This window comes from Pan troglodytes, chromosome 16 (assembly GCF_028858775.2).
Source record: "Pan troglodytes isolate AG18354 chromosome 16, NHGRI_mPanTro3-v2.0_pri, whole genome shotgun sequence".
In the NCBI taxonomy this organism is placed as follows: Eukaryota; Metazoa; Chordata; class Mammalia; order Primates; family Hominidae; genus Pan; species Pan troglodytes.
This window is the reverse complement of record NC_072414.2, coordinates 50,832,271-50,855,976: the sequence shown is the minus strand read 5'-3', so window position 1 is coordinate 50,855,976 and position 23,706 is coordinate 50,832,271. Positions and strand designations below refer to the sequence as shown.

At 39.6% G+C, this 23,706-nt stretch overlaps 1 protein-coding gene across 3 annotated transcripts in view; it reads right to left on the bottom strand.

Moving 5' to 3' along the window:
* Positions 1–23,706, bottom strand: part of MINDY2 (MINDY lysine 48 deubiquitinase 2) — a 93,686-nt gene that overhangs the window by 16,588 nt on the left and 53,392 nt on the right. For 2 of the 3 annotated variants that reach the window (XM_024349219.3, XM_024349220.3), the window contains exon 6: positions 13,678–13,820. The exons of the other annotated variant lie outside the window; for it this stretch is intronic. In XM_024349219.3, coding sequence (XP_024204987.1) covers positions 13,678–13,820 — 143 coding nt within the window. The remainder of the gene's footprint in view (positions 1–13,677; positions 13,821–23,706) is intronic. 3 annotated transcript variants of the gene reach the window in all.

Here is a 23,706-nt window from a genome sequence, read left to right as displayed (position 1 = left end):
TCCTGAGTAGCTGGGATTACAGATACCCACCATCACACCTGGCTAATTTTTGTATTTTTAGTAGAGATGGGGTTTTACCATGTTGGCCAGGCTGGTCTCGAATTCCTGACCTCAAGTGATCTGCCCACCTTGGCCTCCCAAAGTGCTGGGATTACAGGTGTGAGCCACCACACCTGGCCTCATTTGCATGACTTCTTTGGAGAAATATCTACTGAAATCATTTTCCCGTTTTAAATTTGATTATGAGATTTTTTTTTTTTTCTAGAGAGCTGTTTGAGCTCCTTATATGTTCTGGTTATTAATCCCTTGTCACATAGGTAGTTTGCAAATGTTTTCTCCCATTTTGTGGGTTGTCCATTTTTTTTTTTTTTTTTTTTTTTAGGCAGGGTCTCAGTCTCACTCTGTCGCCCAGGCTGGAGTGCAGTGGTGTGATCTTGGCTCACTGCAGCCTCAGCCTCTTGGGTTCAAGCGACTGTCCTGCCTGAGCCCCAAGTAGCTGCAACTACAGGAGCACACCACCACGCCTGGCTAATTTTTGTATTTTTAGTAGAGATGGAGTTTCACCATGTTGGCCAGGCTGGTCTCGAACTCCTGACCTCAGATGATCCACCACCTCAGCTTCCCAAAGTGCTGGGATTACAGGTATGAGCCACTGTGCCTGGCCTGACATTTATTTTTTTTAAAAAACTATAACTGGTTCACTGTCAACAATGCAGATTTTTTTTTTTTTTTTTTTGAGACGGAGTCTCACTCTGTCGCCCAGGCTGGAGTGCTGGAGTGCAGTGGCACAATCTTGGCTCACTGCAACCTCCGCCTCCTGGGTTCACCCCATTCTCCCGCCTCAGCCTCCCAAGTAGCTGGGACTACAGGCGCCCGCCACCATGCCCGGCTAATTTTTTTTTGTATTTTTTAGTAGAGACGGGGTTTCACCGTGTTAGCCAGGATGGTCTCGATCTCCTGACCTTGTGATCCGCCCGCCTCAGCCTCCCAAAGTGCTGGGATTACAGGCGTGAGCCACCGTGCCTGGCCAACAATGGAGATTATTAGTCCACAGTTCCTTTATATAAGTATAGCATAGAATAGCAAAATATCTATGACTATAGTACTAGTTTAGGCCCATCTGATCCTGAGAGTCTATGGTTAAATCACTATCAAGAATATTTCTTGCACTGATATTCCAGCACTTTTGCTAGATTATGCAGTCAATGCTTTCTTAAGACTCAAATCTTCCTTCTAATTTCATCAGTTTTTAAAATACTGAAAAATTTCATAAATAATAATATAGAATAGGTTTTAATGCATTAAATTCTTAATTGTGTATTAGTTCAAATTATATGAAATGTCAATATTGTCACAATTTGTAAATTTATAAAATATTATTAAATTTGACAAGTTTTCTTCTACTTTATCAATTTACAAATTGTGATGATATTGTCAGGATTTTTTTTTTTTTTTTTTTTTTTTTGAGACAGAGTCTCACTCTATTGCCCAGGCTGGAGTGCAGTGGCGTGACTTGGCTCACTGCAAACTCCGCCTCCCAGGTTCACGCCATTCTCCTGCCTCAGCCTCCTGAGTAGCTGGGACTATAGGTGCCCACCACCACGCCCGGCTAATTTTTGTATTTTTAGTAGCGAGGGGGTTTCACTGTGTTGGTCAGGCTGGTCTCGAACTCCACTGTCAAGTATGTTGTTAATACAAGTAACTACTCCATGTAGAATTAATTTATGAGGGTATTTTTGGACAGAATAGGTTTTCATTCCGTGTTCTTTTGTGATCCAATATGGAGGAAAGCACTGGCTAAATATTTTTGGTTAACTAACTCGGATTCAAATTACTTAACATCTCTAAGTCGGGTGTGGTGGCTCACGCCTGTAATCCTAGCACTTTGGGAGGCTGAGGTGGACATATCACTTGAGGTCAGGAGTTTGAGACCTGCCTGGCCAATATGGTGAAACCCCGTCTCTACTAAAAATACAAAAAGTTAGCCAGGTGTAGTGGTACGTGCCTGTAGTCTCAGCTACTCAGGAGGCTGAGGCAGAAGAATCGCTTGAATCGAAGAGATAGAGGATCCAGTGAGCCAAAATTGTGCCACTGTACTCCAGCTTGGGCGACAGAGCGAGACTCTGTCTCAAAACAAAACACCAACACACCTAAACACAAATTACCTAACATCTCTAGACTTTAGTTTTTCTTCTTAGAAATTTTGAAGTTTCTAAGGTACTTTATAATTTGAAAATTTATACATTTCTAAGAGAGTTTCTAAAGTATTTTAAGTATCAAAAATGAACTTACTACTCCTACTTAACAAATGTAGTCTTATCCAAAAAAGCACTTTCTTATCCACCCAGAGAGGCAGTGAAGCATAGTTGTTGACTTGAAAGTCAAGTTGAAAGTGGACTTGAAAGTCACACTGGAAATGCTGATAAGCTAAGTGGTCTTGGGCAAGTTACTTAGGGTCTTTACATGTTCCCTCAGCCATTAAGTGAGAATAATAATATCCACTCCTCACAGAGGAGTTGTGAAGATTAAATGAGATAATCAATATAAAATGCTTAATATAGTACAAAGCCCCTAACTGCTTCATAAACAGAAGATATTATATTCATGAGTATCATCTAAATCGATCTCAATTTCTGTGTCTATCTGCTTCTATCTCCTATTTAAGAGAAAAAGATAAATCTCTCTGCTTCTACTATGGAATCATCACTTTCCTTATTCCAGTTTCCAAATTCCGCCCCCTCCCCTTTTAATTTAAAAAGTGACAATTTTTGATATATCAACCAGCTTTAAAAATAGCTAAACTTAATGGATTGTTACTTAAATGTAGCATTCTGTGGAAAAAATTTCCACTACGGCCTTAGTCAAAGAGGAAATAGAATAAACAAATTTATTTCTTTAACGTGGTTTTAGTATTTATCGAGAACTGTACCTCCTTCTAAACTACTTTTCACTTCTAATCCCTAAACATAAAGTAAAAAAGCAAACAGAACCAACCTCATACCATCTGACTGAGTTTATGGTAAAAAAGAAATAACAACAACAAAACAACCAACCTCAAAAACGTTGGGACTGAATATACTTCAGAGATGTCAGTAATTTAAAACCAAGAGATAGGGGAAACAGTTATGACATGAATATAAAGGTTGCTACGGTAAAAGGACAATCAAGAAGTCATAATAGGAAAAGAGCTATGCAGATATCATTATATGAACCAAAGATCTAGAAGCTATGTGATCTAGACAGGGGCTATGTAATCTTAGTTAAGAGCAAGCAGAAGTTATCAGAGGGTGGTGAAGGAGGGCCATAAAAATGAAATGGAACAACTAGATCTAGGATATAGAATCAGGTAAGGATAGGAATCCAACAGTCATGATCATATGTACAATATGAGAAGCAAAACTGACTTAAATGAGTCTGTTTCTAGGACAGAAATGGTTTATACAACCCATCTTTACACTTTCAAATTTCCTGCATGGATAAATAGTCATCTCACTATCTATAGTGACCCACAGGAAAGCATTTGCTCTCTTATGGTCTCCTCATTCTGCTCACAGAAATCAATCTAGTTATGCTGTTGAAAAGCACAGATCAGCCAGGCGCGGTGGCTCACGCCTGTAATCCCAGCACTCTGGGAGACCGAGGCAGGTGGATCACCTGAGGTCAGGAGTTCAAGACCAGCCTGACGAACATGGTGAAACTGTGTCTCTACTAAAAGTACAAAATTAGCCAAGCATGGTGGTATGCACCTGTAATCCCAGCTACCAGGGGGGCTAAGGCAGGAAAATTGCTTGAACCCGGGAGGCAGAGGTTGCAATGAGCCAAGATCACACCATTGCACTCCAGGAAGGACAACGAGTGAAACTCTGTCTCAAAAAAAAAAAAAAAAAGAAAAGAAAGGAAAAGCGTATTATCTTCATAGAATCATGAGCCTTCCAAAGTGTTGGGATTACAGCCGTAAGCCACTGTATCTGGCCCCCAAAATTGAAATTACTTATAAGAAAATCATGAAGTTGGCTCAGTGCAGTGGCTCATGCCTGTAATCCCAGCACTTTGGGAGGCTGAGGTGGGTGGATCACTTGAGGTCAGGAGTTCAAGACCAGCCTGGTCAACTTGGTGAAACTCTGTCTCTACCAAAAATACAAAAAATTAGCTGGACATGGTGGTGTGCGCCTATAATCCCAGCTACTCAGGAGTCTGAGGCATGAGAATCTCTTGAACCCGGGAGGCGGAGGTTGCAGTGAGCCAAGATCATGCCACTGCACTCTAGCCTCGGTGACAGAATAAAAGTGTCTCACACACACAAAAAAATTAAAAAAAAAAAAATTGGCCAGGCACAGTGGCTTACACCTGTAATTCCAGCACTTTGGGAGGCCGAGTCAGGCAGATCACGAGGTCAGGAGATCGAGACCATCCTGGCTAATACGGTGAAACCCCATCTCTACTAAAAATACAAAAAAAAAAAAAAAAAAAAATTAGCTGGGCGTGGTGGCGGGGGCCTGTAGTCCCAGCTACTCGGGAGGCTGAGGCAGGAGAATGGCATGAACCTGGGAAGCGGAGCTTGCAGTGAGCCGAGATCACGCCACTGCACTCCAGCCTGGGTGACAGAGCGAGATTCCATCTCAAAATAATAATAATAATAATAAGTAAATAAATAAATAGTGAGGTCAATGTGTATTTCACAAAGAGGATCCGCCCAGTTTAATTGTAGAAGACCAGGTGGATGTACAAGGAAAGAAGTGATATAAATGATAACAGAAATTAGGGCTATTCCTATTTGTTGCCAATATATAGATGAGGAATAAAAAGTTTAATGAAGGGTTCATGGAGGATGTTATTACAAGTAATAACTAACAGAGATGGATTTTACTTTGCTAATAATGAAAGAAACACAGAGGTATTTTTCCAGAATTTAACAACAGTAAACCACAAAACTAGGAATGATAAGAGGACTTTCCAACAACAGGAAGTCAATATCTGTGGTCAGAGAAAATGTCCTGTGCAATAGAAATCATTGTTTGTACTATATTCTTTCGGAAGTGTGAGGTTGATTGGTAGATATTATTCACAAAAAATGGATCAGTTTGATTAACACATCCATTGTGACCTCATGATAGCAGAAGGCTTAAAAAAGTATGTAAAGATAAAATCGAGGCCAAACGCGTGGCTCACGCCTGTAATCCTAGCACTTTGGGAGGCAGAGGCGGGCAGATTGCCTGAGGTCAGGAGTTCGAGACTAGGCTGGGCAATATGACAAAACCCCGTCTCTACTAAAAATACAAAAAATTAGCTGAGCGTGGTGGCACACGCCCATAATCCCAGCTACTTGGGAGGCTGAGGCACAAGAATTGCTTGAACCTGGGAGGTGGAGGTTGCAGTGAGCTGAGATTGCTCCACTGCACTCCAGCCTGGGTGACAGAGTAAGACTCTGTCTCAAAAAGAAAGAAAAAAAAAAAAGATAAAATCAGCTGTGGTAAAAATAAATAGATAAAGATGAAATCATGAAGTTAATAAACAGAGAATACTTTGTCCAGGTGCAGGTTTTAGAAACATCTATATACTTTTCAATGGTTTGCTGTACTGAAACACCACCTAGTGGTCCTTTAAACACCACTTTGGTGTATAGAGGATCACCAAAAAGCCTAACCCTAGGCTGGGTGCAGCGGCTCACACCTGTAATCCCAGCACTTTGGGAGGCCAAGGTGGGTGGATCATCTGAGGTCAAGAGTTTGAGACCAGCCTGGCCAACATGGTGAAACCCCATTCCTACTAAAAATACAAAAATTAGCTGGATGTGGTGGCAGGCACCTGTAATCCCAGCTACTCGGGGGGCTGAGGCAGGAGAATCACTTGAACCGGGGAGGTGGAGGTTGCAGTGAGCCAAGATTGTGCCACTGCACTCCAGCCTGGACAACAGAGTGAGACTCCATCTCAAACAAACAAACAAACAAACAAAAAAACAGTTTAACTTAACAGAGAATTTGCTCCTGCTTCTATACAATATCTAGAAATGGGAGTTAGAATAGAGATGTAAACAATACCATTAATAACTAGAAAGCATATATACCTCCCTTCCCCTCTTGTCAAAGCCCACAGCTCAAACATCTCTAGAATTCCAAAAGACTCTGGATGACAAAAGATTTTAACGCACACTCAAAAAAAAATTAAATAAATAAATAAATATTAAAAAAAACTTTTCATATATAGCGTTTAGTAAATTCCTACAGAAATTGGTACAACCAGTAAAGAAACTGGAGGTGACCCTTCCTAGGTAATCATTTTTGTCCTGCCATCATGGACTTTCCCCTGTTGGCCTAGGTCTTGAGATGATAATGATATAATATAATCATGAATACCTGGAAGCATAAAGATCCTCTGAAAAGTCGTAATAAAAATTAGTCCGGGCTCAGTGGCTCACACCTGTAATCTCAGTTCTCTGGGAGGTCAAGGTGGGCAGATCACTTGACGTCAGGGATTTGAGACCAGTCTGGACAACATGGTGCAACCAATCTCTACTAAAAAAAATAAGCCGGGAGTGGTGGTACCCGCCTGTAATCCCAACTACTTGGGAGGCTGAGGCAGGAGAATCACTTGAACCTGAGAGGTGGAGGTTGTGGTGAGCTGAGATTGCGCCACCGCACTCCAGTCTGGGCAACAGAGTGAGACTCCATCTCAAAAAAAAAAAAAAAAAAAAAAAAAAAATCCCTAAAAAGTAGCCCCACTAACAAAATAATAGAAGTATAGATATTTATGTCTGATTGCCAGTTTATTATAGACTGGCAATTTATTATTATAAGCCCCTAGTTGTAAACACCACTGAAGTAGAAAAGTATTCTATTTAGATGTCAAATTTTGTTTGTTAAAAGTATATCTTTTTTGTTTTTTTTGAGATGGAGTCTCGCTCTGTCACCCAGGCTGGAGTGCAGTGGCATGATCTTGGCTCACTGCAACCTCCGCCTCCTGGATTCAAGCGATTCTCCTGTCTCAGCCTTCTGAGTAGCTGGCATTACGGGCACATGCCACCATGCCCAGCTAGTTTTTGTATTTTTAGTAGAGATGGGGTTTCACCATGTTGGCCAGGCTGGTCTCGAACTCCTGACCTTAAGTGATCCACCCGCCTTGGCCTCCTAAAGTGCTGGGATTACAGGTGTGAACCACCACACCACACCTGGCCTGAAAGTATATCTTGAATTCTGTGGGATGAGATGTATTTATGCGATACATGTTCCAAAGAGAAAGAGTTCACAGGAGTAGAAAGATGGAAAACACTGTGACCATTAAATATAATTTTTCCTTTTATTTTGAAAGAAGGTCTTACTCTGTCATCCAGGTTGGAGTGCAGTGGCATGATCACAGTTAACTGTAGCTTCGATCTCCTGGACTCAAATTATCCTCCCATCTCAGCCTCCCAAAGAGCTGGGACTATGGGCACACACCACCATGCCTGGCTAATTTTTTTAAAGTTTTTTGTACAGACAAGGTCTTACTTCATTGTCCATGCTGGTCTCTAACTACTGGGCTCAAGCGATCTTCCCACCTCTGCCTCTCAAAGTACTGCAATTACATGTGTAAGCCTGGCTGGTCATTAAATATGAATGCATAAGATGTCCCTCAAAACTCAGGGTTTCTCAAAAGTGAAATGCTAGAGGCAGGAGGAAGATATGGAAGATGTAATGTAGATTTAAAAGTAGCCATAGTTTGTTTAAAAAAGGTTTCCTTTTTTTTTTTTTTTGGTGCCATCATGGCTCACCGCAGCCTCACCCTTCTGGGCTCAGGGCTCAAGTGATCCTCCCACCTCAGCCACCCGAGTAACTGGGACTATAGGTGCGTACCACCACACTGGCTAACTTTCAAAATTATTTGTTGAGATGGGGTCTTCCTATGTTGTCCAGGCTGGCTTTGAACTCTGGGCCTCAAGCGACTGTCCAGCCTTCGCCTCCCAAAGTGCTAGGATTACACACATGAGCCACCATGCCCAGCCTCTATTTTTAAAAATTATTATTTGTGTCCTTATTAAATCACACATTCTCTGGGGCTCTAGTTTATAAAGTGCTACAAACAACTCAGGAATTAGTAGGAGAGAATAATAATCTTAATGATGAACAGCCTTAATAGAACAAAGGCACAATCCTCTCTCTGCCTTATTCCCTTATTAAGCAAATGGACACCATGCTGGAAGAACCCCTTCCCTAAATTTTATTTAGCATTCATTTAATATTTTAAAAGTATTCCTTTAGGGGTTCTATTCTACACCAACAGCCAAAGTGTTATAGATTCTGTTGTAAATCAGGTAATCTGTCACTGGGTCAATGAAGAAGACGTGCTTTTGACCCTTATAAAGAATGCACTCATGTCTGGGCGTAGTGGTTCACACCTGTAATCCCAACACTCTGGGAGGTTGAGTTGGGCAGACTGCTTGAGCCCAGGAGCTCAAGACCAATTTGGGCAACACAGGGATATCCTGTCTCTAAAAAAAAATTTTAAATTGGCCAGGTGTGATGGTGTACACCTGTAGTCCCAGTTGCTTGGGAGGCTGAGCCATGAGGATCGCTTGAACCCAGGAGGCAGAGGTTGCAGTGATCTGAGATTGCACCAGCGCACTCAAGCCTGGGTGACAGAGCAAGACCCTGTTTCAGGAAAAAAAAAAAAAAAAAAAAAAAAAGCACTCACTGGGTACTCTGTCAGAAGTAAAGCAGTGTCTTATCTAAAGACTCAGGATTGGAAAGCTGGTACAATAGGAATATAGGAAATAGAACCAAGAATTTTAATGGGGCATAAATAATCATCCAAATGCCCATAGGATCCCTGAAGAACACAAGATTTGGATCATATCAAAATGGAGTTATTCTATCAAATGCAATGCATGGTCTTTGATTAGATCCTGGTTTGAACAAACCATCCATAGAACTATTTTGGGGACAAGTGGCAAATTTGAATATGGACTAGATTATTAGATACTGAGAATGATAGTAGCCACTGCACTCCATCCTGGGTGATGGAGTGAGACCCCACCCTGTCTCAAAAAAAAAAAAAAAGAATTATAGTTAATTTTGAGATGCAATAGGCCGGGTGTGGTGGCTCACGCCTGTAATCCCAGCACTTTGGGAGGCCGAGGCAGGCAGATCACGAGATCAGGAGATTGAGACCATCCTGGCTAACACAGTGAAACCCTGTCTCTACTAAAAATACAAAAAAATTAGCTGGGTGTGGTGGCGGGCACCTGTAGTCCCAGCTACTCTGGAGGCTGAGGCAGGAGAATGGCATGAACCCGGGAGGCGGAGCTTGCAGTGAGCCGAGATTGTGCCATTGCACTCCAGCCTGGGTGACAGCAAGACCCCATCTCAAAAACAAAACAAAACAAAACAAAACAAAAAACCCAAGACTTTACAAGATCTAGTGCCTGGCTATCTATTTGGCCTTTCTTCTTTCCTTTTACTTGCTATGTTTCAGGCACACTGACTTTCTTTTAATTCCTCAGGAGTCAAGCTGTTTCCTTCCTCAGGGCCTTTGCATACATGTTCTATCTGCTAAGTTAACTCTTTTTTGGCCAACTGATTAAACTAGAAGATTCACTTTTTAGGTATCATTTTATTTTTATTTAATGAATTAATTAATTACTGAGACAGAGTTTCGCTCTTGTCGCTTAGGCTGGAGTGCAATGGCACATTCTCAGTTCACTGCAACCTCCACCTCCCAGGTTCAGGCGATTCTCCTGCCTCAGCCTCCCAAGTAGCTGGAATTACAGGCACCCACCACCATGCCCAGCTAATTTTTGTATTTTTAGTAAAGACGGGGTTTCACCATGTTGGCCAGGCTGGTCTCGAACTCCTGACCTCAGGTGATTCACCTGCCTCGGCCTCCTAAAGTGCTGGGATTACAGGCGTGAGACACCGCACCCAGCCTCAGGTATCATTTTAAATGTGACCTTCTTAAATAAATCTTTCCTGACAATCCCTAAGTTATAAGTCCCGATAAAAGCAACTAACTTATAAATCCTGATAAAAACACTCACAGCTTGTGATATGTATCCTTAACAAAATGTATCTCAATAGAAATAAATTAATAATTATTTGTGTAATTATTTAATATCTGCCCCTTGTCAAACTACGAGGTCCTTAATAGGCAAAAACCATAGCTTCCTTGCTCATGGCTGTATTCCTACTACTAGTGAGCACCCAGACATGATACATGCTCAATAAATATTTGTTAAATAAATGAATAAATCCTAGACTTGAGAGGTCAGGTTAAGTAAGAAATAAAATGATTTAGCAGTATTCACCATGTAGCAATAAATCTGATCCTTATGTCCTTTGGCCTTAGATTTCTGAGGAGTATGGATGACTCTGGGCCCACATCTGACATACATCTAGCTAAAATGTTGAAGTTATACAAATGAGCTGTTGCTATAACTAAGATAGGAATGGGAGAGCAACGGCTTTAAGGGTATTCTTACATAAGCAAACAAGTCATTATTTTATACTACTTTGTGTAATTCATTGACTAAAGTGTTGAAGAAAATATGAAGATGTAATTCACGACTTTAATAAGCCACTTTCATTTAGAAAAAAATGACACATTTACATGGAAAGAAAACTGGTAACTAGGTATTAACCAATAAGGGCTAAAAAAAGATGATGTAGCCAATAACAGCTAGATGATGGTTAGAGAATTGTACTCTGCCTTAGCTGCACATTAAAATAACCTGAAAAGCACTCAAAATTAATGATGCTCAGATCCCACCTCCAGAGATTCTCATTTAATGGAGTTGGTGGTAGGTTCTGAGGATTGGCAGTTTTAAAAAAGCCTCCCATACAGTTTTAGCATACAATTTCGGTTGAGAACCACTGGTTTGAGGAGAGTAGAAGTAGCTTTACTAAAGAGTTAGCATTTAAAAGCTTCTTAAAGGATGGGTAAAATTGGGACAGGCAAAAAGGAATGAGAAGACCTTTCCAAACAGGGATTAAGGAGTGAGATATTGTGGGGAAAAGAGAGAGAGATCAGATTGTTACTGCGTCTGTGCAGAAAGTAGACATAGGAGACTCCCATTTTGTTCTGTATTAAGAAAAATTCTTCTGCCTTGAGATGCTGTTAATCTGTAACCCTACCCCCAACCCTGTGCTCCCTGAAACGTGTGCTGTGTCAACTAAGGGTTAAATGGATTAAGGGCTGTGCAGGGTGTGCTTTGTTAAACAAATGCTTGAAGGCAGCATGCTTGTTAAGAGTCATCACCACTCCCTAATCTCAAGTACCCAGAGACACAAAACACTGCGGAAGGCTGCAGGGACCTCTGCCTAGGAAAGCCAGGTATTGTCCAAGGTTTATCCCCATGTGACAGTCTGAAATATGGCCTCGTGGGAAGGGAAAGACCTGACCGTCCGGCAGCCCGACATCCATAAAGGGTCTGTGCTGAGGAGGATTAGTAAAAGAGGAAGGAACGCCTCTTTGCAGTTGAGATAAGAGGAAGGCTTCTGTCTCCTGCTTGTCCCTGGGCAATGGAATGTCTTGGTGTAAAGCCCGATTGTATACTCCATCTACTGAGACAGGGGAAAACTGCCTTAGGGCTGAAGATGGGACATGCTGGCAGCAATACTGCTCCTTAAGGCATTGCGATGTTTATGTATATGCACATCAACAGCACAGCACTTTTTTCTTTACCTTGTTTATGATGCAGAGATATTTGTTCAAGTGTTTACCTTCTTTTTTTTTTTTTTTTTTTTTTTTTTTTTGAGACGGAGTCTCGCTCTGTCGCCCAGGCTGGAGTGCAGTGGCGCGATCTCGGCTCACTGCAAGCTCCGCCTCCCGGGTTCACGCCATTCTCCTGCCTCAGCCTCCCGAGTAGCTGGGACTACAGGCGCCCGCTACCACGCCCGGCTAATTTTTTGTATTTTTAGTAGAGATGGGGTTTCACCATGTTAGCCAGGATGGTCTCGATCTCCTGACCTCGTGATCCGCCCGCCTCGGCCTCCCAAAGTGCTGGGATTACAGGCGTGAGCCACCGCGCCCGGCCATCAAGTGTTTACCTTCTGACCTTCTCTCCACTATTATCCTATTATCCTGCCACACCCGATAATGATCAATAAATACTAAGGGAACTCAGAGGCCGGTGCCGGCGTGGATCCTCCGTATGCTGAACGCCCGGTCCCCTGGGCCCCCTTTTTTCTTTCTCTATACTTTGTCTCTGTGTCTCTGTCTTTTCCAAGTCTCTCATTCCACCTAATGAGAAACACCCACAGGTGTGGAGGGGCAACCCACTCCTTCAAGATACGGCAGTAAAGTGCAGAAATTAGAAGGTATAGTGTGTGTATGGAATGGAGAGTTATCAGTGAATAGACACCATTTTGGCTGAAGTAAAGTGTTGGCAAATAGAACATATCTTGTGTTTTTATCCCCACGCATGAAGTGCTACTGAACATTTTCGGTATATTACTGATGGGATCAGAACAGTATTCTACTCTACTACTGAAGAAATCTATGTATAAGATGACAAACTTCTGAACTAAGTGACAGCTGTAACAACAAAAAGAATGGCTATAAGAGATAAAAAGAGTAAAACAGTAAATGTTTTTGACAGAGCCATAAATGGCACTACAGGAAGAATTTAAAGCCACACATTATTAAAGAATTTAATGTTTGGTCACATTAAAGTCATTAAAGTTTAATAATAGCAAACACTATCATAAAGGCAAATCATCTAAATAAATAAATAAATTTATTTCTTCTAAATTCCTTTAGCACTGAAATATAAACTTCCATAATTAGATGTCATCCTAGTTCTGGCCGCACACGGTGGCTCACGCCTGTAATCCCAGCACTTTGGGAGGCTGAGGCGGGCTATCATCTGAGGTCGGGAGTTTGAGACCAGCCTGACCAACATGTAGAAACCCCGTCTCTACTAAACACACAAAATTAGCCAGGTGTGGTGGCGCATACCTATAATCCCAGCTACTCGGGAGGCTGAGGCAGTAGAATCGCTTGAACCTGAGGCGGAGGTTGCGGTGAACTGAAATCACGCCATTGTACTCCAGCCTGGGCAACAAGAGTGAAACTCTGTCTCAAAAAAGAAAAAAAAAAAAAAGTCTGGGCGTGGTGGCTCACGCCTGTAATCCCAGCACTTTGGGAGGCTGAGGCGGGCGATCACCTGAGGTCAGGAGTTTGAGACCAGCCTGACCAACATGGAGAAACCCCGTCTCTCCTAAAAATACACAAAAATTAGCCAGGCATGGTGGTGCATGCCCGTAATCCCAGCTACTCGGGAAGCTGAGGTAGGAGAATCGCCTGAACCTGGGAGGCAGAGGTTGCGGTGAGCCGAGATCACGCCATTGCACTCCAGCCTGGGCAACAAGAGCGAAATTCCATTTCAAAAAAAAAAAAAAAAAGAAGTCATCCTAGTTCTATCTCTAGGGTTTATCATTTTTTTCTCTCAGAAAGAAAATAATAAAATACTTCTTATTGCAAAGATCTGTGAAAAAGAAGTTGAGAATTAAAAAACAAAAAGTGATTTGAGGTAATGCTTCAATTGTTAATCCATCCCATCCTTAAGAAGTACTGTATTTAATAATTACCTTCAAAATTTGATGGTTAAGAAATATTACGCTAAAATATTTTATTTATAAGCAGCTCAAAAGACATCAAGCTCCTTCGATTTAGAATCACGATTAAATAGCTATTTCTATATCATACCTTGTATTTGGTCATGGTGCTAAAATGATTATTCCGAAAGAACACACAAAGTTCTCCTTCCTGAACCGTTGAAGTTAGTTCACATAATCCATGGTATGTCAGTTGAGTGGCTGTGTTATTTAGAAACTGCTCAGCTACAAAGCCTATAGAACCAATGCATAACATTAGATAGAAGAATAATTTCAAAATCAAAAAGTTATTCTTTTTCTATTTAAAGTGTGTTCCAAGTATGGAAAAAGGCCAATAATTATAATACTTTCCCTACAACTTTATGATGGCTCCAAACTGGACATTTGTGTTTTTAATTTTGCAATGAAATATGTGTATACAGACATTCCTATCCTAAATAGTTATGTGAAATTCTTTTTTATAAACAAATGCATTTACTTATACTTCACCTACTATTACAAAGGATTTCATGCAGGTTGCAGTAAAAAAGCAGACACAATAAAACTAAAAGCCATGAAAGCAAGTAAAAAGACAGGTGTCAGGCAATTTTAAAAATGGGTGGGAAAGAAAAATGTCAGTCAACAGCTACCTCCCAATAGCAAGGTGTTTTCAAATTAAAAGTAGCCCTAATAAATTGAGTAGCTTAAGATTTCACAAAAATCCTACATAATTCTTAAGTTGTAAACTTCTCAATTCTTGCTTTAAAACTAAAAGTAGGCATAAGGCTGAACAGAAAGCCGTGGGATAAATGGTGCCATTTTTAATGGTTTTTTATGCCATTTTTATGCTAATCTCCTCCAACATATGCCACTCATGTAGATGTATCAAGTTCAGAAATAGATATTATGGCTTTTGTTTTTGAAATACAATAAAATATACAGAAGTGATCCGGGGTATAATTTAAAACATATATATATACACACACACACACACACAACTGATCTTCATATACACAATTGATCCTCATTGCAAGTTCATATCTACAAGTTCATCTAACTGGCTAAAATTTATTTAGATCCCCCAAATCAATACTTGTAGCATTTTCATGCTTGTTTGTGGACATGTGAAGACTCGTGAAAATTCTGAGTGGCCCAATGTGCACATTCCCAGCTGAGGTCAAACAAGGCAACATTCTGCCTTCTTGCTTCAGCTCTCTCGCATACTGTAAACAAGTGTCCCTTTCATGGTCTATTTAGTGCCATGTTTTTCACATTTTTATGCTTTCTGTTGGTGATTTTGCTGTTTCAAACAGCATCCAAGCATAATGCCAAAGTGCTGGCTAGTATTCAGTAGACAAAGGCTGTGATGTGCCTTATGGAGAAAATACACGTGCTAGATAGGTTTCGTTCAGGCATGAGTTATACAGGTTGAGTATCACTTATCTAAAAAGCTTGAGATCAGAAGTGTTTTGGGTGTGGATTCTTTTGGATTTTGGAACGTTTGCATTATACTGATCAGCTGAGCATCCCTAATCTGAAAATGAGAAATCTGAAATCCTCCAATGAGCATTTCCTGTGAGCGTCATGTTGGTGTTTAGATTTTGGAGCATTTTGGATTTTGGATTTTCAGATTAGGGATATTCTATCTGTAGTGCTGTTGGCTGTGAGTTTAACGCTAGTGAATCAACAGTATATATTAAATAAGGTGTGTTTAACAGAAACACACATAAAACAAGTTTATGTACTGATCAGCTGATGAAAATGTTACCAAACGCTCCTTGAAAACTCACTCATATTTATCCTAGGGACAGTGGTTCAGCATTCACTAATTCAGTGTTCACAGTAACTTTATAGAACATAGCTACCATGAATAATGAGAATCAACTGTATACATATTTTTTAAACTTGTATTTCTCTTCTTCTTTCCCTCCTTCCTTTTGGAGTAAGTAGAGATGTCTCGGAAGCAATGGGGGAGGAGGGAAGGGAATGCCCTAAAAAGTTTCATAAGTGATCTGAGAGATATAGATACAGGGACTAAAGATAAATCTGTGGTATGAAACTAACACTTCAACAATAAATTGAAAAGAAAACTTGGTAGTGCCAGAAGCAGATAACATAGGTTTATTCCACTCCCTCGACATCCCTTAGTGTCAAACCATAGTACTTCAAGCTACAAAGTGGTTGTAAAAACTTACCACGCTATAATTATCACACTATTGCAAGGACTTTGTTATGATAGAAGAAGTACAAAAACTATAAAGAGGTCTACAGCCAAAAGAAATTCATTGAATACTTGCAACTTCTTGGGTATGCCTGTGCTGAAAAGTACCACTGCCGTCTGTAATATCTGTATTACTAAATGTTCCCTTCAGAAAGATGTTTTTAAAAGCCCCCTCCATACCTTACTCACCCAATATCCTCTCCACAGATCCCTTTCAAAAAGACACAGAAATTCAGTGGAGATATAGCACATTACTTTCATGTTAGTGTGAAATTCAAAAATTCAACATTAGAAAGGTCTTTCTCAGCTACTTCTTTTTACAGAATAGGACATAGGCTCAGAGAGAATAAGTGACTTGCCCAAGGACATCAAACTAGTTATGGCAAAGTGAAGACAGTAACCTAGGAGAATTATTATGGATATTAAATTTTAAAATTTATTGCAGATGAGTATTATAAATGCCACTTGAATTATATCTCTCCCAAAACCATAAAGCATAGCTTATTAAGAACTAGAAAAAACAATGTTTCGTAATTCTCCTGTCATCTCTTAAACAGTGGTTTTAGTGGAAAAGGCTAACCTAGTTTTAAATTTTTATAATTAATTAGCCTTTATTGAAAAGCTCAATCTAGTTTCAACTTTTTACAACTATTTAAACAAATTTTGGAAAACAACTGTAAGTGTTACACAGCAGTTTATTTATTTGTAAACTTATCAGAGAATCATTATAACGCTCAAAGAGGTGTTATTGATTCAAATAATCCAGTTTATTTACAACATTCACATTAAATCTCAATTTTATTGTTATTGATGATACTAAAGGTAAAAAACTTAATGATAATAGAGTGTTATTCATGAAAATAAATTTAAATTAAGCCTTATTTTCCTGAGAAGATTACTATATTTGAAAATATTTCTTACGTTCAGAAATTTAAGGCTGGGCGCGGTGGCTCATGCCTGTAATCCCAGCACTTTGGAAGGCGGGCGGATCACGAGGTCAGGAGATCGAGACCATCCTGACTTACCTGGTGAAACCCCGTCTCTACTAAAAATACAAAAAAATTAGCCAGGCATGGTGGCAGGCGCCTGTACTCGGGAGGCTGAGGCAGGAGAATGGCGTGAACTGGGAGGCAGAGCTTTCAGTGAGCCGAGATCGCACCACTGCACTCCAGCCTGGGTGACGAAAAAAAAAAAAAAAAAAAAAAAAAAAGAAATTCAATAATAAATTAGTTCATTAAACTGTTTTCCTCTGTTACTGGACAGTTATTAGAGAACATGAAAGTGATGAATGCCTTAAAGATGGTGAAGTTACAGAGGTACTATAATTAGTCAAAAAGGAATAGAAAGTAGAAATAGGAAGGAAGGAAACTTGATTTATTTTAAAATGTTGCCTAGATGTGGTCCTGTCTCAGATTTGTGTTCAAATTTAAGCTTAGTGAGAACTTAACTTGTCACTGTGACAGCTTTAAACAATCTAACTTTTAAGAATTTAATCTACATTTAAGTTTCAAAGATCAAATACATTAATGTATTTTTTCCTCAAAAGGATGGGCAAAACAATTTATTTTAATGACAAATGCCCAGATTTTACTTGAAAAGATAAAAGCTCATATGATTTTTTTTTTTTTTTTTTGAGATGGAGTCTCACTCCGTTTCCAGACTGGAGTGCAGTGGCGCTATCTCGGCTCACTGCACACCCAGCTAATTTTTTGTATTTTTAGTAGAGACAGGGTCTCACCATGTTGGCCAGGCTGGTCTCGAACTCCTGACCTCAGGTGATCCACCCACCTTGGCCTCCCAAAGTGCTGGGATTACAGGCATGAGCCATTGCGCCCAGCCCACTCATATGATTTGATTCCAGGAGTGCAGTAGGGAGCCCAGAACATTTTACTGTGCCAAAAAATGAGTGCTCAAGTAAAGATGAGGAGATACAAAAGAACACAAGACCCAACTTGAGGGCATCCCACTGGCCATATCACATTTAGAACAATTAAAGCATCAAAAAGAATAATGATAATGGATTATAATACACTGAATAGGCCAGGCACGGTGGCTCATGCCTGTAATCCCGGCACTTTGGGAGGACGAGGCGGGAGAATCACGAGGTGAGGAGATCGAGACCACGGTGAAACCCCGTCTCTACTAAAAGTACAAAAAAATTAGCCGGCCGTGGTGGCGGGCGCCTGTAGTCTCAGCTACTCGGGAGGCTGAGGCAAGAGAACGGCATGAACCCGGAAGGCGGAGCTTACAGTGAGCCGAGATCGCGCCACTACACTCCAGCCTGGATGACACAACGAGACTCCGTTCTGTCTGAATAAAAAGGAATCCATGAGTTTATATTGATACAATTTTTTTAATGGGGAAGGAGGAGAAGGAAGAGAAGGGAAAACTGTTCTGTTACAGAAGAATAACAACTAATAAACAGAAGGAATAACAGAAATTATAACCACCACAGTAATAACTGATTCAGGCAAGAATCAATGGATGCCAAATCTACCTGGTTAAAGATTATTAACAAATAGCATAGTCACACAGTTCAAAGAATAATATCACAGGTGACTTATTAACTACCAAGGGAAAAGGACATCTTTACAATATAAAAACCTGGCAGATATTATCTTATCATATTTGAACATCACCAATAATGAGATAATCAGGCTCATGTACCCCCGATTTGATGCACTGGGAAAGACACAATGTCACCTATGTAGCATCCCTGCCAAAAATATATAACCTGAATCTACTAATGAGGAAATAATCAGATGAATCCAAATTGAGGAATATTCTATGGAACAACTGGCCTGGACTATTTTAAAAAGTCAATGTCATAAAAGACAAAAAAGGAAGGAAAGGAGGGAGGAAGCAAGGAAGGAAAGGAGTGAGGAAGCAAGGGAGGAAAGGAGAAATGAAGGAAGGAAGGGAGGAAGGGAGGGAGGAAGGAATAAGGTTACAGAACTATTCTAGATTACACAAGACTAAAGAGATGTGATAACTAAATGATCCATAATTGGAGCCTCCATTGAAAAAAATTAAAAGCTATTAGGGGCATTACTGGGAAAACGGGAGAATTCTGATACGAACAATATATTAAATAATATTGTATCAATGCTAAATTGCTTGAAATAATTGTATTGTGATTATATAGGAGAATTTATATAAGAGAATTCCTTGTTCTTAGGAGACAAATGATGAAGCATTTACAGGTAAAGTGCTATATTTGCAATTAATTCTCACAAGATTTAGGGAAAAAAGAGTGTGTGGGGCCAGGTGCAGTGGCTCATGTCTGTAATACCAGCACTTTGGAAGGCCAAGGCGGGCGGATCACCTGAGGTTGGGAGTTCGAGACCAGCTTGACCAACACAGAGAAACCCCATCTCTACTAAAAATACAAAATTAGTCAGGTGTGGTGGTGCATGCCTGTAATCCTAGCTACTTGGGAGGCCGAGGAAGGAGAATCGCTTGAGCCTGGGAGGCAGAGGTTGTGGTAAGCCAAGGTTGCGCCATTGTACTCCAGCCTGGGCAACAAGAGCAAAACTCCATCTCAAAAAAAAAAAAAAAAAAAAAAAAAAAAAAGATTGTGTGAATACAGAAAAAAAGAAAACATTCAGTATATCAACAACTGGTAAATTTAGATAAAGAGCATATAAATGTTCACTGTGCTATTACAACCTTTTTTTATAGGTTTGAGATTTTTTAAAATGAAAGTTGAAGAAAGAAAAAGAAAAGGAAACCAATATTATTTAATAAAAATAATAATAAGCCAAACTATAATGTTCAGTGTCTATGGCACATAATAAAGGCTGAATAAATATTTGAATAAACGAATACATATCCTAGAAATATTTTTATAAGCATATTTTTGTCCTAGGAACAATTGTTAAAGAAACATTCCTAGGCTGGGTATGGCAGCTCACACCTGTAATCCCAGCACTTTGGGAGGCTGAGGTGGGAGGATCACCTGATGTCAGGAGTTTGAGACCAGCCTGGGCAACATGGTGAAACCCTGTCTCACCTAAAAATACAAAAAATTAGCCAGCGTGGTGGCGTGAGCCTGTAGTCCCAGCTACCTGGGAGGCTAAGGCAGAAGAATTGCTTGAACCTGGGAGGCAGAGGTTGCAGTGAGCCAAAATTGTACCACTGCACTCCAGCCTCCAGCCTGGGCATCTGAGCAAGACTCTGTCTCAAAACAAACAAACAAACAAACACCACACAAACAAACAAACAAAAAAGAACCATTCCTGAGAGCATCTGGAATTAAATGAATAGCTATGGTGAAGTCTGGCTGCTGGTACTGTGCTTTTTTTTAAACTTGCTGATTTTTGCTGCCATGAAAAATCAGCATCATCACAACTAGATTCAAAAAGGTATTGTTTCTATTCATCATTGTACTGGAAAAGAAGTAGAAAATAAAAAAGGTATCGACACCCAAAAGCAGTGTATTCTACAATTAAGTATTCTATGTAAAGTAAAAGTTCTGCACCTTTACTTATAAGGCATTAGAATCAAGGAAAGCAAATGTTATCTAAAAGAAGTTGAAAGAACACCTAACTCTATTTGATTATTTGCTAAATAACATTTCTTTTCCCTTAAAAAGGAATGTTAGTGAATGTATTTCTTATTCCCCATACCTTGATAGGAAATAAAATGTTTGAATTTTTAAAAAGTTATCACCTGTGACCAAAACTTATTTTTTAATAAAGATTAGAAATAAGTCGGCTTTGAGGTATTTTATTGATTTAAAGGGAAAGCCACAGTTGCAGGCTAAACAGAAAAAGAAAGCAGATTACTTTAACTGAACACCACTCAAGATAATATGATATATGATGGGCTGGGCGAGGTGGCTTATGCCTGTAGTTGCAGCACTTTGGGAGGCTGAGGCTGGCGGATCACCTGAGGTCAGGAGTTTGAGACCAGCCTGGCCAACATGGTGAAATCTCATCTCTACTAAAAATACAAAAATTAGTCGGGCATGGTGGCACATGCCTGTAGTCCCAGCTACTCAGGAGGCTGAGGCAGGAGAACTGCTTGAATCCATGGGGCAGAGGTTACAGTGAGCCGAGATCGTGCCACTACACTCCAGCCTGGGTGACAGAGCGAGACTGTCTCAAAAAAAAAAAAAAAAAGATAATATGATGAAGAAAAGCTAATTGCTGCAAAGTAAGTAAAAATGTCTATTATGGTCTTTTATTTTCCATGATTTCTCAGTGTCTTATACAAGTAACCATTGGAGTTAAGTAATTATTTAAAATGAACTACAAATTTGTAGTTACTTATCAACAAAAATCTAGTTTAGCTTTTTAATTATGCTAAATGACACATATAATTATTCTTTAATATGGAAATGTTATGTAGAATTTCATCATTATGAAATTTATGTATTAAGGAAGTAATAAATATGCCCAGCAGATATTCCCTAAAAATTCTATACCATTTTAGAGGGTTTCTTTCTTTGCTTTCACCATGATGTTCTTCCTAAATTATCAATAACACATATATTAACTATAGTTTTTCATTATCCTGAGGAATCAATGTCAGAGAAATAATAATATTTGTGACATCAGGTTAAGGAAAAAGAAGTAATGAAGGAACTGATTTTTTTGTTCATTTTGTTAATTATTATAGTACTAAGTCCTACCCTTACTGTATTTGTAGCCAGAATTGGGAAAGATGTTAACAGTGTTTCACATAGCTTCATACTCCATAAGTCAGTTTATCCAAGTATTACTTCTTGGCTAGCATTCTGTCTGTTACCACTTTCTGAATCCTATTGTTCCTTCAAGTACTACTGAATAGCATACTCTGGTATATTGGACATTACTGAAAAAGAAGGATTCCGTAGATAGACATTTTTAAAATAGGAGCTTCTTTTTAGTAATTATCTATGGTAATGAGAGCTTGTATAGGAATGCAAACTTCTAGTGAGTGGAATTTTTTCCCCATACATTCTAGCTCATTGAGAAGGAATTTTGTTAATTGAGAGAATATACTTTTATAACAGTTTTTATTGCTTCTTTCTCTCCTAAAATTTGAACACTGCTGCCTCATGCTGTAACAAAAGAGTTGTCAGACGAATCAATGATCAACGACTCTATACTGTTTTTTGTTTTGTTGTTTTGTTTTGTTTTTGAGACAGATTCTGTTCTGTTGCCCAGGCTGGAGTGTAGTGGCATGATATTGGCTCACTGCAGCCTTGACCTCCTGGGCTCAAGTGATCTTTCAGCCTCAGCCTCCCAAGTACGTGGAGCTAGAGGTGCCTGGCTAATTTTTTATTTTTATTTTTTAGAGATGGGATCTTGCTACGTTGCCCAGGCTAGTCTCAAACTCCTGGGCTCAAGCAATCCTCCTGCCTCAGCCTCCCAAAGTGCTGGGATTACAGGTGTGGGCCACAATGTCCAGCCTGTCCCTGTATCTTTATATGTTTACTGCAAGTAGAAGAATAGCATAAACCTCCCAGCTTGACCAACATGACAAAATCCCATCTCTACTAAAAATACAAAATTATTGCATGCCTGTAATCCCAGCTACTCAGGAGGCTGAGGAAGGAGAATGGCTTCATCCTGGGAGGCGGAGGTTGCAGTGAGCTGAGATCGCGCCATTGCACTCCAGCCTGGGCAACAAGAGTGAAACTCCGTATCAAAAAAAAAAAAAAGAAAAAAAAAGATTAGGATAAACCTTAACTAAAACACTATGCATTTTCTTCTTATTTTCCTCTTTTGCAAAAATGTGTTAAACTTCTGGATAATTAAGTAATGTAATTAGTTGGATTCTGATTAATATAGATGGAATTCAGGTACATATCTTTTATATGCTCACATGCTCCTGTAGTCGTTAGTTTTAATTCTTAAAAATGTGATAATTGTAATAAACTTTTATTATATCTTATGTAAAATAATTGTGTGTCTGAGAGAGACTAAAACTCATGCCCTACTTCTCATGATTTCTCTTTCTCTTTTGTTTCCCTTTCACAGAGAGAAGAATTATAGCCTCAGTATTTATGTATATTTTTGAAAGAGTGAAGTGGGGACTGAGAAGGTATATCTACATGCTATGCCTTTTGATAGCATTCTGTTTCAAATCTCCTTTTCTCATCATTGACTGGAACACAGTTGAAAAAATATTAAACTGATTTTGTGACGATGAATTTAGGAATTCCAGTTAGCTAAGGATTAGAAAAACTGATTTTCAGAGGCATACTCTGATCCAGAATGGGGCTTTAATATTGTATTATACTGAAATATAAGGCAGAGGTCTACTAAAATCTAGAGTACTTGAGCACCATAATACTCATCTCAGTCAGTTGAAGTATTCAGGATCAATGATAAAGTCCATTCAGGACTCCTAAATAATAAACATTTTTTTAAGAAAGTAATTATCAGTAACCTCTGGGTACCTGACCATACCAAAGTTAGCAAGTGATTCCAAAAATTTTTAATAGAATCCAGGCCTGATTTTACAAGTTAAATGAAAAAGAGTTCTAGGAAAAACCTTTCATTGGCACCTTTATGAATGTATGAATGATTACTTCTTCTTTTTTTTTTTTGATACAGAGTCACTCTGTTGCCCAGGGTGGAGTACAGCGGCGCGATCTCGGCTCACTGCAACCTCCACCTCCTGGGTTCAAGCAATTCTCCTGCCTCAGCCTCCTGAGTAGCTGGGATTACAGGCATGCGACACCATGGCCAGCTAATTTTTTGTTGTATTTTTAGTAGACATGTGGTTTCATCATGTTGGCCAGGCTGATCCTGAACTCCTGTCCTCAGGTGATTTGCCTGCCTCGGCCTCTCAAAGTGCTGGGATTACAGGCGTGAGCCACCGTGCCCAGCCTATGGATGGTTACTTCTTAAAATTCATACAAGTAATATAACATGTGTTTTTTAGAAGTCTTATTTAAGAAATTTGAAAGATATTAAGTTATAAGAA